Here is a 15,170-nt window from a genome sequence, read left to right as displayed (position 1 = left end):
TGCCTTGCCTATGTCATCATCATCATCGTCGAAGCGAACACACCGTTCCTACACGCGAGTACACGCCGAGATCAAATATTTGAGCGGCGAAAGGTGGCGAAGGACATGATTCGCTTGACGCGTCAGAAAATCCTCGAAAATGTTGACTTTGAGTTGACTTTCGACGATCGTAAATCATCAAGAGATCATCGCCGAAAACCGATGACAAATTGTTATTACGTTAACACCCATACAGCACTTTATTTATTGCATGTCTTTAAGGTATAAAGACGTCCTCTGGAGGTTTGTGCTGTATAAGCACTTATCTATCCGAGGAAAATCTAACCGGGATATGTAAACATTCTTTGCAAATTTCTCGTAGCCTTTTAGGCCTCCGAATTTAATTGAAGAGGAGATAGGAAATGTTTTTTTTTTTAATTTTGATAGAGGAAATGTTTCTTTGAAATTTTCAATAATTAATCGGTATATTTATAAAGAAATACACATAAATGACACTGCAAAGTGCGACTCGAGGGATCATTTGAATCAGTCAAAATAGTAGGTTTCGATGGTTACGAACTTCCATTACGCAAATCTTTGGCAGTGTAAAAGCGTGTGAACGGGAACACTCAGAAGTTTATATGCGATTAATATTTTCGAGTAATCGATCGGAATATATAGGCAAGTGTACACAGATAGTGTTACGACGTGCGCACCGAAGATCGAAACGTTTTAAGGTAGCTGCATCGTAGAGTATAGGATCTTCAGTAGTGATATTAACCCATTTCCGGCCGGGCTACAGAAAATATTAAAATCCATAAGAACCAAGTGCCGTTTTTAGGATAATTCGAATCCAAGGAACTCAAAAAACATAAAATCGAAATTTCCCGATCAGCCCTTTTCGCCGGAAAATAGTCGGAATACGTATCTTGAGTGACATCTGTCGTACATCAGGTGAGTCATATCATAGCAGGAATCATCATTTCCGACAATTTGAACTTTTGGCAACGTAATGTACTTTGTTATTTTTTCAATTTTTTATTTGTTACTATTATTAATTAATTAATTAATTAATTAAAAAGGTGTGGCGATTAAAAAGATACGTTCTGTAAGGTGAATTGAAAAGGTATGTTTCGCAAAATTATTTTCCAATCTCGCCTACCGCCAGCCGATAACATGGTACGCCAGAGGATAATGGATGCTGGCCAGGTGAAATTATTTTCTGAAAAGCAAAAGTCCAAACTATATTATATAACTGAAAACGTTGATGAACGAAAAAATCAGTGAGCGAAAACGCTGTTTCAAATGTTAAATTCAAATGTTATTGCAACAGTCAGAACACGAGAGAAATACATATCATTTTAAATATATTTTATTTATATATGTATATATATATATATATATATATGTACAGCGCTTATATATATGTGTGGTAATCATCGCCACGTTAAATATGATACATTTGACTGCGAGTAAATGGTACGGCTGTCATACATGGATTAATTTTACTTGCGATCTACCCGGTTCGACCGGGTCTCGCGATCTCACCCTTAACTAGAGTTGCGCGATTTTTCCTCTTCTATTTTTTCTTCTTTTTTCCCACTGCGAGCCAGGAACTGCTCTTGTGCGAATTGCTTGGACACGGGGGATCCCCCGAGGATACACGATTGATCGGTCCGTGTCGAATGCACGTGCTTCGAATGATCGAGATGCGCAAAGCGGGATCAGCGCGCGCGCGTTAATCGAACACACCAGCCGCCGTTCGATTCACGTGGGATCGATAGATTCGAGCCCGATCGGATTAACGCACGTTGCAGCGGAAGTTAACGAGCGGTTTGCAACGCGCGCAACGGTTGCCGAGCGAGCCGAGGCGGAGTGAACGGAGGAAAAGAGATCGAAGGGGAGGAAAGATATCGAGAGAGGAAGAAAAGCGATTTCGCAGCCCGGCTAATAACAATCATCGAGTCGGGGAGGATCCCAGTCGATTTCGACGAGAACGATCCCGCCATACGTAGTACCATTTACCCGACAACATCGGCGTCGGCCAGGATGCCTAAGACTAAACGCGCGTATCCCCCTCTGTCTCCTCCGCTCCTCTCGCGAGGAGGGCTCTTTGGAAAGAGCGCATCTATACGCTCGAGTTATTCTAAAAAGCGTTGGAAAAATTAGCGGCGCGCCTGAAGAAGAACAACGTACGTCGGACGAGGAAGTAAGGCCCGCGGGGAGCATGCGGAAGTCAATTCGAGACTCATACATGGGATATCCTCAGATAAATCCGCGTGATGCGCGTGATGCGTCAGATGCATCCGAGGATCCTTTCAAGGCAGACAGACGTATTTTGGCGTATCAAATCTGCATCGTGGTTTATTACGTGATTTAACGCAAGTGCTGGTACAATTCTTAGCTCGAAGATATCGTTCTTTCCATTCGATATTCTATTCTCTTCACAATTCGTGGAGAGAATTCGAAAATTATTCTTAAGTAATATGAATGTGTTTCTAGCGGAACCGCATCGAGTTTCGCCGCGTATATAAGAGCGCAAATTCCATACAAGATCATATTATTCCTGCTCGCATACGAGAATATGAGTCTCGAATTGATACTGATCTTTTTTCCTTCCATGCGTCAGAACGAAGGATCGAGGTGAATTCCGATCGACTCCGTTGACTCGATCGATCGCTCGTCGATTAAACACGCAGCAGTCCACGACTGACCGATTAGCTTGTACAGAGAATACGAAGATCGTACGAGAACGATGTTAGAGGCTGGTGCAAAGGGTTTGCCCGACAGATCAAATCGACGACGAAATCACATTCACTTTCCGAGATATTAAAAATTCCTATACGAATAAAGTAGAACAGCACGCACCCGCACACATGCATACGCACACACAGCGACTCGTGATTGTTTTTTCTTCGCACGTCAAACGGGGTCTTTTTGTTCTCTCTCTCCTTTTTTTTTTTAATATATTCGAATCGGTATTGCTGCACACGAGTCAGAATTTGACAGAGGAACGACAAATCTTTCGCACCGATCATCCAATACACGGAGCAAATGGAAGAGACATGTTCTTCTCGCGCTGTCGACCAAACCCGAGCGAGCACGGTTCGACGCATTAATGACGTTCCCGGACGTATTATTAATATTATTATATATTATTATATTATTATATAATATTATTAATTAGTACGTCCGGGAACGTCCTTGATATGCCGTATCACATTTGTCGATTTGCCTCGCTATTCGGCGGCAGATCGGCGCGCGTTCGTACTTCAGATTTTGCGCGCAACGACGCGCGTCTCGATGGCCGACGACACGTACACACACGGGGGGGGGGGGGGGGGGGGCCCCCNGGGGGGGGGAGGGACCCACGTCTAATCTCCACAGAGTTTACAAAAGATCGGCGCGCGAGTATTCGCGCGATATTCGAGAGAGAAGCCTTGAGGTATATATTGTCACGCACACTTTGTATCCGCGCGTATCGAGACGTCGCCCCTCGGCGCGTTCAACTAATACTGTACTCGAGAGAGAAGAAAAAAACGAAAGTGAAATCATCGTCCCCGTCAGCGACGGGAGGGGGGGACTCGCGCCAAACGAGTCGGTTGAGCGCTAACTCTGGTTATTTATTCGGCGATCGATTCGGCTGAATGACACTTTATCGGGAATCGAGCCCGCGAGATCCACCGCGAAATTCTCCTTCGCACACGACTTTCCCTAATTCTCGTAGTAGCACCAAGGTCTTGTCCCTCCGTCGAGCGACAACCGAGAGGAAAATACGCGAATAAGAGAGAAAGGGATTTATTCGACGAAGGTGGATTTTTGTTTCGATGACTCGCCAAAGAGTTCGACGAAGGTGGATTTTTGTTTCGATGACTCGCCAAAGTGTTCGACGAAAGTCGTCCTTAGTGTTTTCCTCTCCCTTCTTTCGATTTGATTTAACCTCCTTCCTTATCTGTATCAGAGGTGAGACCGTAATCCGCGCGGGAGTTGCGAGAGACGTTTAAACCAGAGTTAGTTAAGTCGGATTGTCAATATCACTGAAGCTGAGCTGCGGTTAATTGCGTAAACGCCGCAATGAGATTACGCGATCACGCGTCTCCGCAAATAACGCGCGTGGAATGCGACGACGAGCGCTTTCGGACCAACGTTACATAAGTCGAGCGAATCTCTCCTCCTATTTTCCCTTTCTTTTTCTTTCTCTACGCACTATCACAAAACATTCTTGTCTCGGGCACGTGACGCCAGTGGCAAGGCTACGGATTGCTGAGATTGCACAAGTGGAAGCGATCTCTCGCTGTACGACGCGCCAATCGGTTTAAATTAACGCGCGTCAAGTAGCGTATATATATATATATATATATATGTGTGTATGTATGTGTGTGTATGTGTATATATATATATTTATATGTATGTGTGTGTATATATATGTGAGATTTAATCACTTGAGCCCGGAGGATGTCTCCTTGAGAAAACGGAGACGCGGTTATCCATCGTATAACGATTCTTCGTGCTCGACTCCTTCGTCAACTTATTGCAATCTCAACACAGAGTCGGATTTACGGACCGTAAACGGGACCATCCGGTAACGCCGCGACAAATAATTAGCGATAAATTACTAAATTACGCTTACGCCCGCTTACGCGTCGGCGGAAAGGCTGTGAAAGGATTAGCCGACCGTTGTTTAATCCTTTGCACACGTGTCGTTCATAGTGATGGGGCAAGAAACGTTGAGAGAGAGAGAGAGAGATCTGACGTCCACGTAAGAGACATCGCGACGGTCGAAATCGTAACAGTAGCTGAGCGCACCTGAGAGAAAATATTTAAAAATTTATCTGTGGGATATAAGGTTTATTTCGCAAAAAGTAAACCTTCTATTTCTGCGAATTAAACCTTATTTTTGTGAAATAAACCTTATATCCCACGAGTAAATTTTCAAGCACTTGTTTCCTCGGTATCTTCGACGGAGAATATTATGTTAGTCTCAAACATCACGACGGCGAAACAGGCGAACCGTCGACGGGTAATATCAACGCTATGTCGAGGGCGATAACGTGTGCAAAGAGTTAAAGAAGATTCTTAATCGCAAGTGATATCTAGCTTTGGTATGACGGATGTGGATACTTGTTATATCACGAGACGAAATTAATTCCCTCCATCAACGATGGACTTCGTAAAAGTAACATATTGCCGAAACAAGACTTCCTAGGAGTTCCTGCAAGTTAATTACAATATTGTCGTTTTATAATATATATTCTATACTCAAACGCGCGTGTACGTGTTTCGACTTTAAGGGGGAAAAAAAAAAATATATATATATATATATATATATATATATTTTTTTTTTTTTTCATTTACACTTTTCCGTTGCGAGAGAACCGTTGAAAACTAAACGTACACTTAAATATGCCTCACTACGTTGTGAATCCTCGTTAGAAGCGCGCTTGTTGGATCCAGTAGCGAGTTCTAATGCGCAACACGGCGTATCTCGATAATAAGCAACCATATCGATATTTTGCGCGTGACATAATTTGAGATCAAATAAATCAGTATATTTATCCGCTTCCAATGTACACAACTCCCTCTCACTCTCTCTCTCTCTTTCTCTCGAGCGAAGCGAGCTCGGAAAATTCATTTTATGTACACCGTAAAAATGACTAATTATCAACATGCTAACAACACATAGACGGGGGTTCTTAGAGGCGAACAATACCGCGAATCAATTGACTGACACGTCGACTGCCATGATGATTATCAGTGAACGGCACCACAATGTCGCCCTCCTCGTCTCACCGACTTAAGTGTGAAACGTAAGCAACTATGTACAAGAAATTAAATAAACGCGAATCGCACTGCTCGCGTTCGGCGAAGAAAGCGGTTTAGCAGGCGCTTTGCGACTATTGCTTTTGATCGGTAGATCCTTCTGGGCTTACGGAAGATCCGGAAGAATACTCCAGCCGTAAACAGTAATCTCGAAGCGCTTAGAAAACTGCTTTTCTCCGCAGGCATTTATTCAGAGCCACGGCATGCACACAGTAACATAAACGGTGAGACTGGAGCAGTAGGAAAATTGACCAATCACAGTCGATCATTCTCCCTATGGTCGAAGAACAACCGACTGTGATCGGTCAATTGCGTCGTTATGCGCACCATGGACCTTATCGCACACACTTGGCGACCCAAGCTTGAATCGAGCGTTGAAACGACCAGCGCAGTCAACGTGGCGTGGTCGACTTATCAGCGTTGAGATTCCACATCCCGCCCAGCTTTGAGCTGGTTTTCTCGAGCGCGAGAAAGAATATCGGCCGATAAGAACCGCGACGAACAGTGTCTGAAAATCACGGCAGTCCTCGTGCGACTCAGCACGTCGTTATTGCCGACCGGGCGCTCCTCGAGCACCGATCGCGTTATTGACGTCGGCATTTCCGACTTACTGCGCCGTGTTGCACCTTGATCGTCGCGCCGGTTCAACGGAAACAACGGGACGAAACCGATTAGCAGCAGCAGTGTGTGTGTGTGTATAGGACTCTCCGCCTCACCCTAAAAGCTATTCGTCTCTTGGTACAGCCTTACTTAGTTAATACGGTATACAAAAAATAACGCTCTGTTATATCTTTAAAGGAACTCCCCTGCTGATACAGTTCAATAGCGAATCATCGAAGAGTCTCGCCGAGATTTCACATTCAAGCTTTCGAGCCCGCCTTGTCCTGCAGTCTCTGTACGTGATGGAGCCTCCTGTGATCCTTCCGGTACTTCTCGATCGTGAGCTCGGTGCCGTTGGAGCTCGACAGGCTCAGCGCCACCGGGTCCAGGCTCGCCGCCAGCTTCAGATACGTCTCCTCCATCTCCTTGGTGATCTTCACCTCGTAGTCCAGGTTCCTCTTGCGCGGCTCCTTCGACGGGTGCTCGTCCAGCGTCTCGAACGTAACGAGATTCCCGCCGTTGTCCCGCGCGGCCGACAAGAGCGGCTCGCTCGCGCCGTTCTCGCGGTAACCCTCGACATTCTTCGGCGCGTCCCGCCCGGAGGACTTGCTCTTCGACTCGTTCGGACGTACGGACGGGCCGCACTTCTCGCCGTTGCTGCCGGCGTGCGAGTTGTCCAGCGACGATTGCACCCACTCGGCCACCCGCTGCAGCTGATTGTCCTGCAACAGTACCGGCGAGTTGTTGTCCTCGCTGCTGGTCGATGCCGAGCGCTCGGAGCCGGCCCGAGACGCCTTCTTCGCGTGCACCAGGGCGGTGCTGGCCTTGCCGGTGCTGCTGTATAGCACGCTCTTGTAATGCCCGGCGTTGTCCAGCAGGATGTTCTTGGAGCCGGGCGTGACGCGCACCAGGCAGTTCCTCGGCCCGGTGACGCGGCCGACGGACTTGGCGTGGTTGTTGAAGACCGTGCCGCCGGTCGAGGATTGCGCGACGTCGCTGCAGCTGCTGGACGGGTCGGAGCTGGAGATCACCATGCTGTCGCTGCTGAAGCTCGGACTGGTCGCCACCTCCGTCTGGCTGTCGCCGTTGTCCGGGCTCTTCACCTCGATCAGCGTGAACTGCCCGGCGCTCCGCGCCTCCGCCGACCGGTCGTTCTTCCAGTCGCGGTCGTTGATTACGTCGAGCTCGATGCCGCCGCGGCTCGCCCGGCACCTGCCGTCCCTGCCGCCCACCTCGGACTTCCACTTCGTCCACTCGTTCTTCCACAGCCGGTCGTTGATGATGTCGATGCGCGTCTGTTCCTTGTCGGCGAGCGTCGCCCCGCCGAGGTGCTCGAAATTACCGCCCCCCCTCTCGCTCTTGCCGCAGTTCCTCGCGGTGGATCCGTCCTCGAGCGGCTCGCATTTCTTGCCGCCGGCTGTCCTGAGCGGCTTCGCCTTGTCCGCGTTTAACCTGTTGAGATCGTTCAGCCGCGAGAACGTCGACGGCGAACGCTTGCCGGCCTCGTGCGAGGAACTCTTCTTGTTCAAGCCGGCCTTCGTCGCGCAGTTCTCCTCGGTCGGGCGATCCTGGTGAGGAGCGCTCCTGCCGTTCCTGCCGGTCTGCGCGTAAATCGCGGCGCAGTCGCCGTTCATCACGTGGTGCCGCCTCTCGCCGTTCGCGACGTTCTCGTTGATCTCGTAGAAGACGGTGTGCGCGGAGCTCGCCGGCAGTTTGTCCGCGCTCTGCTGGTGCTTCTCGTTCGGCGTCTCCGCGTGCGACTTCTCGAGGTTCCGGTTGCGTTGCGTCTGTTGCTGATCATCGGCAGGCGGACAGGTCGTCTGCGTCTCCGCGTCTACCATGAGGATGCTCCTGTGGCACGTGCACGTGTCGCAGTGCTTCGCGAAGATCCTCTCCTTCTCGCGGTCCTCCAGCACCTTCGCCATTATGGCGGCCGACACGACGTCCACCGGTGGCTTACACTCGTCGCCACCGACGCCGCCGCCGGTGTCGTCGTCGTCGCTGTGCTTCTCCGTCGTCGGCTTCGTGATGTTGTACACCATCGCCGTCGGCGGGAACGTGGATATCGGCACGGTGATGCTCTTCACGTCCGACGACGTCGGCTGCGCCGCTGCGTCGACCGGGCACCGCTTCTGCGCGACGTACGTGCGCACCTTCGCCTGCACCTCGGACGGCAGCTGCGATAACAAACAAAGCGTGACTTTACGTCGCCTGATAACAAAGGTATTTTCAAATGGTAATTAAAAAGTGCGGCTCTTATCGGGACGAACCGGCAAAGGAGTAGAGTTCGCTCATGCGCGTGCAGGTAACATCGCCGGTGCATGAGAGCGGAACGGTTATATAAATACGAGGGAAATGTCATCGCAGCATTTCGCCCCAGCCTCACGTGACACGACAGAGGCGTGAAATTCACGCCGGAACTAATCTTACGATGTTACGCAAACGCGATCGTTATCGTGTGACACATCGTTATATCCTGTTTTACTTTATGCGCGTTTATAAATTGAGATCGTCGGGTTCGCTCGGCGTGACGACGTCTTACCGAGTCGTACTTCTGACCCACGAAGTTGGAAGGCTTGCACTGCAGCAATTGGATCGCCAAACTAACGTCGTTTCTGTATTTCTCCTGAAAAGGAAACATTACATGTATCCCTTCCGCAAGTGATGAGATGTTATCTAAATTCATTGTATACGGATTATCGTGTGCAGATCTGAATTGTGAATAGTATTGAAGGAAACTACCTAAAACGATTTCTAGAGCATCCCGTTATATAGGACGGTTCCATTTCTATCGTGTTATTACTTCAAATGACAGATTCTCTTGAGAATTCGGAGCTGAATTGTTTTAAGGAATATGTCGAGTCTCCGATTATTTCCAAACTAGGGACAATTAACACTCTAATGAAAAGGTTGGGGGGTCGGATGCGACCTCGTGGCTCGTTTACTTTACAACGTTATTTCGTGTTATTGTATACTTGTTTTACTCATTTTGTGCATGGGTTACATGAAAAATGAGCAAAACCGAGCCTGGGATCGGATCCAACCCCATTTTCCCAGATACGCTGAAAATTCACCTTGTTAGAAGGTTGAGAATGAGCTTTTCGCAAATAAGACCTCTAGGAAATCAAACGAAACCAAGGGAATTGCGTTTTCCAGTTAACTTCGGACTGGAATATGCGTCGATAAAATGTTGAGGAATTTAACTGCGAGGACAGTTAATGTTAGGAATTGAATAATCGCGAGAAACGGTTATCTCCTTTGACATTTTTGCCGAGGGAAGGTCGTCTTCAAATTGTCCGGGAGGGGACTGTTATCGCAAAATAATGCAATAGAAATAGGAACGTGTCGCGTAACAGCGAAAAATACTCACGTTATCTTGGGTTAACCGATGAATGGTAAAATTTGCATCCGCCAATCTATGCGACAAGGTTGCAATGTCCTTCGTGAAGGCACCCTTCTCCGTCTCGCATTTGTCGACTATTCGCAGCAGCTTGTCCTCGAGATTTTGATTGACCTTCTGAACCCTCTTGTGGGCCTCGTGCAGACGCGAGTACTTCTCCTGCCATATCAGCAGCTCCTCCTTCGTGGAAGCCAATTCGCCGTTCGGGAACTTATCGGCCTCGTTTAGAAACTGCGTCTCCATCGTCACGATGTGGTTGTCCCTCTCCAATAAACGCTGGCGCAAGTTCTCTATCTCCGCATGCAAATGCATATCACAATGCTGCCGACCGTCCTGTCCGCAGGTGCCGCACTTACAGCCACATTCCTGCGTGGAGATACGACTTGATAAGCGGCTGAGGATGTATACAATAATGTTATCTCCTACGAGAATAATCGACAATTAATAACGACGAGCGTACCTCAGAAAAAATGGGTATTCGAATTATTTCAACATATATTTCATGTTCATTTAAATGTATCTGAATGCATCTCGAGTTACAAACGAGAGCTGCGATATTTGATCGTGTGTAAAGAAGAAACTATCGACATAACGATATCAATTTGCATGAGATTAATTTTAACCGACAATTGCAGAAATTAACGACCAGGTATTACGAGTCGAGATCGAATTAACTATTCGGCTTTACAGCGACACGTACAAAAGCCGACGCGAAGAATCATCGGCGTCGTTGACATCGCGATATATATCGCAATATATCATACTGCGATCGCATTTCACCGTACCCTGCTGTTGGACACACGATATATCGGAATAATTCGTACAGACGGTTCTCAAAGCAGAACGAAAGAGGCGAGACAGCCGCGCGTGCACACGATTTATATTAATATTACGCGAATGCAACCAGGTTCGTCGCATCGATACAATATAATATCGCGATATCCAAGAGACGCTCGCGCGAGCAGAGGATCAACGAGACGACAAGGCGATTAATCGGAAGGAAGGGAAGATCGACGGGAGTCGTCGTGTGGCAAGGCGAGTCGACGCCGGGCAATTCCCATTGTTTATCGGGACGGGGGGATGAATCACCGTCGAGTCGCCAGTCGTGTGTCTCTCTCTCTCTCTCTCTCTCAGCTGTCAGCCACGTTGGCAATTTTTTCGCCGAGCGACTCGACGGAATCCTCTCGCACGTACCTTGCACTTCTCCGCCATGGTGGAGGCCGTCGCGCACGTCGTCCGGGATAACGCGGAAGTATCGTCTAACGGCGCGTCCGCGGTGCCGTTGGAGCCTCATAACCCCTTCTTGCCTTGCCTGCCTCGGCGCCTTCGACGGAGCAGAGTTGTCGTCGCGCGATCGTCCGCTCGCTCGACGACGATCCTTTAACCTTTCCAGCAGCGCGGAGCAGCGCGGAGCAGCGCGGAACTGTGAGCGCTTCGTGGGGGCCGGCGCTTATCCAGCAATAACAAGCCGTGGTAGGGGCTTTATTTCGCGTCTCAGGCCTGACAATCCATCGGCTGGTTGCGCAACGCGCGTGCGCGCACCGAGCGCGTACGGGCCTCGATGCGCAAACGCAGACGCACGGGGCACAAGAGAATCGACCAATCGGAATCTTTCATTCCCGTCTCGGGGATTATGCCGATGTGTAACATAATAATGATACACATAATAACATTATGCGTTACGCGGAAAGTTTGAGAAAGAAAAATGCAGAATTGCCTTGAATAAAGATATTCTCGCATGTAAGCGAAAATATTGTAATCTTTTCGGAAGACTTTTAGTCTTGCATTTTGAATTCAAGTAACGCTCGCATCAACCCAGGAAAAGAAAGATCATACATGAAATTTGCCTATATATGATCCCATGTATAATTTTGAAGAAGTGGTTATTATTATTCGTTATTTCTTATTTTTATTACGAATTATCTTAGCGACGATATCCGTTTCTTCTGGCCCGGTTAATGAAGAAAAATAATTAACTTGCTTTCTTTGCTACATACATTTTCATACAAAAATATATTTTTCATAAATTATTCTGAGATATATACACTTATGAAATACATGAAAAACGAATAATACATTTATGAAATTTGTATTATAATATATTTAAATATATCGTATGTTGTGACTGCGCGTCACCGGAAGATCGCGACCGAGTCGATATCTCTTCGAGCCGCGCGATTCCTCGGCGGCGCGCGGTTGCTACCGGAACATGGAAATATTTTCAAAAAAACACTCCAACGTGTAGAAATTTTACGGACGAATAATTCCCCTCGATCTATCATCGCGAATCGGACGGAGACGAAGATGATGCAAAGAGAAGCCAGAGGAGCGTGCGAACTGATTTGCAAAAGTATTTATTAAATATGTGTTACATCCCCATACATGATTTATGTATTTTGTAAGTCGTTAATGGCGTTAATACAATCATACTAACATTAAATGTCCACGATATTGTATTGAGTAGAATATATTTGTAAAATCGTCGAATCAAAGTGTGGTGTATACTATAAGTGTGTGTGGTATGTTCATGTGTGTACGTCTGTCTGTTGATGCGTATATAATTCGAATTTTTTTTCCTTTTTCAAATAGAAAAACTGCCATGAACTGTGTTATGAGGTGTCGAATCGCAAGACGGTCGCATGGGCAGGCGCAATTAGTGATGCGGTCGAAATCAAACTTTTGAATATACAGGATGTTCGATTAGAGATTCTAATATTTTCCCTAGTGCTTCTTCATTGTCAGTCTGCTCAGATCACCGAAGTTGCCATCGAAAATGTTACTTCCTTCTCCGATTTCAGAGATATACACACGAGAGATGTTCAGAAAAAGCGCACGCAGCCTTAATAATTTCCTTCTCGTTTAAACGGATATCGGTCACCTTGAGAAGTAGAACAACCGGTGTTAATTCTACTCGTTGTGAACAAAAAAAAAAATATCGTACATTCAAGCATAACGCGTCCATCCCTCGACCGCAGGACAACGATTGATCATCTCAATGGTCAGGACCTTGATTTCCGCTGACGCATTTTTCTATATTTCGAAGCTGATTGAACGTCGAACCGCGATGAGACGGTGAATTCAAACGAGAAACAGAGTTGGATAAAATCGACGTAACACTGAGATACTTCATAATTTTGCGTTAACACTCTTATAAGATGGTCACCACGTCTTAGAAGCAAAAAACGAGATACACAAGCGACAAAACTAGAACGAGAGTGCATGTACGTGTCGCTTGCGAGGCTACTCTTATTCGAATATATGACACTACGCATCCTTTTGTCGTTCTTATATATCACAAAAAATATCGCAGTTATCGATGCTCGATATCGAAACGATCGAACTAATATAATAGAGTTGTTGCTGTGTAATTGCCGTTTATCAAAAGAAAGTGGGAGGGACGCGAATGTCGCTTTGTCGGTTAGCAAAACCCGCGTGGATTTTCGTCAGCGTGATTTTCGGATGCGCGCGGTGGACGCCTGAACACACCTTTTTTGAACAATCTTGCGTGCATTCCGTGTTGCGCATTCGTATATATATAATATATTAATATTTATGTATATATACAGAGTGTGCGACGCAACGGCCGAGCGTTCGTTCTTGATCAGACGATAATCTACTACCGACAACAATGTTAAAACTCCGTCGCTCTGTCTACAAAAGCGAAGGCGTCGCAAAGCGTGCCGCCGCCTTTCAGAACCCGATTATACATCCTCCTTTTCCTCGTTATATACAAATCGTGCCGTTTCTTTCCCGCCAAGTGGAGAATCGTCGTAAGCGCGCGCGTGTGTGTGTGTGTGTGTGTGTTTAAAATATATCGTTGTACACATATGTTATTTAATACCGTGCGCGCACGCGCGAGATCTTAAAATAAAAGTGTATAAGCGACAGAGAGAAGCCCGATGATCGTCGTAATTAATGCATTCTGACTAGATAAGTACAATCAATTGAAACAATCGATCAGATTGACGGTATAACTGCCGCACTCCGCGGCATTTTGCAATGACAAGCTCAGATCAGGCTGCGTAAAACGCCTTGACGCTTCAAACTGCGTTCACCCGCACGATTGTTCAATCTTACGCGCGTTGCACCTGCATACAATACGGTAAACAGGTGTTGAGGCAATTCAGTGCACTTCGGTAGTAAACGAGAAATATGGTTTCNTTTTCCCCCCCCCCCCCCAGTTTTACCGGTGATTTTTCGGTTCCTCATTACACAGTTTTAAAAGGTCGAATTTTTTCCTCAATTTTTCCGAGCCTTTGAAACTATATTTCTCATCTTTTTTATGGAAAAAGATAAATGTGGCAGCTTTTTTCTTCTCTTTCTCAACCGAACACGTGAACTTTTCTAAACGAATTCGCACATCCCCTTCGGGATAAAAACTCGAAGAGATCCGTGGGAGGATCGAGGGGAACAATCGACGGGATTTCTCTTTAAACTTGAAAACTATGACGAGAGGTCCGCCGGCGAAGTCAACGACAAATTGGCTTGGTCATGGCATTCTCAACGCATTCCGGAAAAAAAGAACTATCGAGCCTGATCATTGGAAAATGCCGCGTCGCTGTGTGCATGTGCGATATTTACAATTAGCGTGCGAATAGAATTTTGTTGAGTGAGAGAGAGAGAGAGAAATCCTTCCCTTTCTCCGATCACGACGATACTCGAGCGAGACGACTTGCGACACCTTCGACACCTTTGCAGACAACGCATTGCGACGATTCACGCTACGCACGTAGAACGCTACACACACGACAGAAGAAACTCTTATCTAATTAGCGGGTGCGAGTAGTCCCGATCCGGAGTCCTACCACGCGACTACGCTCGCCGATTGGCCGCCTCGCTCGTTACTAAGCGAGAAGACTTAAAGCGCGCGCCGACAGCATGCCCTAATCGAAATTTCCAAAAGCGCTACTTATTATTCACTCAGCGTATTCACGAACGCGTAATTCGAAGCGTGAAATTTGATTGATAAGCGGAAAATCGTATCGAGTCGGCTGGAATCCGGTGTGTGCTGTCCGATGCGGCTCGCAAGAAGGGCCTCCCGCGCGACTCCCGGGAACCCTTTCGTGAAACAAAAGCGGTCGAACGCCGGTGGGAGAGAGAAGATACAGTGTTTAAAACGTCACTACGGACTTGATCGTAATTCGAGTGTAAGCACACGGAACAGCATCGAGAATACATCCGACACGGCACGCTCTCATATCGATTCTCGACTTACGAAGTACAAACGGTAGTACAGTCGGCGATCTGAAAATATGTTGCTCGAATGTATGTTTTCTCGTTTACAGGTAACACGAGAAGCAAAGAAATATCGAACAGAACTATATATATATATATATATATATATATAGTGTGTGTGTGTGTGTATGTGTTT

General features: G+C 47.0%; 1 protein-coding gene across 1 annotated transcript; it reads right to left on the bottom strand.

Moving 5' to 3' along the window:
- Window positions 1-3,761: 3,761 nt before the first annotated feature.
- On the bottom strand, window positions 3,762-11,296 carry LOC106752343. Its single transcript, XM_014633978.1, has 4 exons — window positions 10,994-11,296; window positions 9,770-10,165; window positions 8,942-9,025; window positions 3,762-8,576 (listed from the first exon to the last, which is right to left on the bottom strand). The coding sequence occupies exons 1-4, from the start codon at window positions 11,009-11,011 to the stop codon at window positions 6,660-6,662; spliced, it is 2,415 nt and encodes an 804-aa protein (XP_014489464.1). The 5' UTR covers window positions 11,012-11,296; the 3' UTR covers window positions 3,762-6,659.
- Between the last annotated feature and the right edge of the window lie 3,874 nt (window positions 11,297-15,170).

Source organism: Dinoponera quadriceps, unplaced genomic scaffold (assembly GCF_001313825.1).
Source record: "Dinoponera quadriceps isolate SergipeBrazil2010 unplaced genomic scaffold, ASM131382v1 scaffold248, whole genome shotgun sequence".
NCBI classification, from domain to species: Eukaryota; Metazoa; Arthropoda; class Insecta; order Hymenoptera; family Formicidae; genus Dinoponera; species Dinoponera quadriceps.
This window is presented reverse-complemented; position numbering and strand designations above follow the sequence as displayed.

Bases quoted from the DNA above. Each gene is read 5' to 3' on its own strand.
- LOC106752343 (XM_014633978.1), bottom strand. The intron at 9,026-9,769 runs GTGAGTATTTTT...TTTCCTTTTCAG, and splicing joins ATCGGTTAACCCAAGATAAC to GAGAAATACAGAAACGACGT. The intron at 8,577-8,941 runs GTAAGACGTCGT...TTGTTATCGCAG, and splicing joins TGGGTCAGAAGTACGACTCG to CTGCCGTCCGAGGTGCAGGC.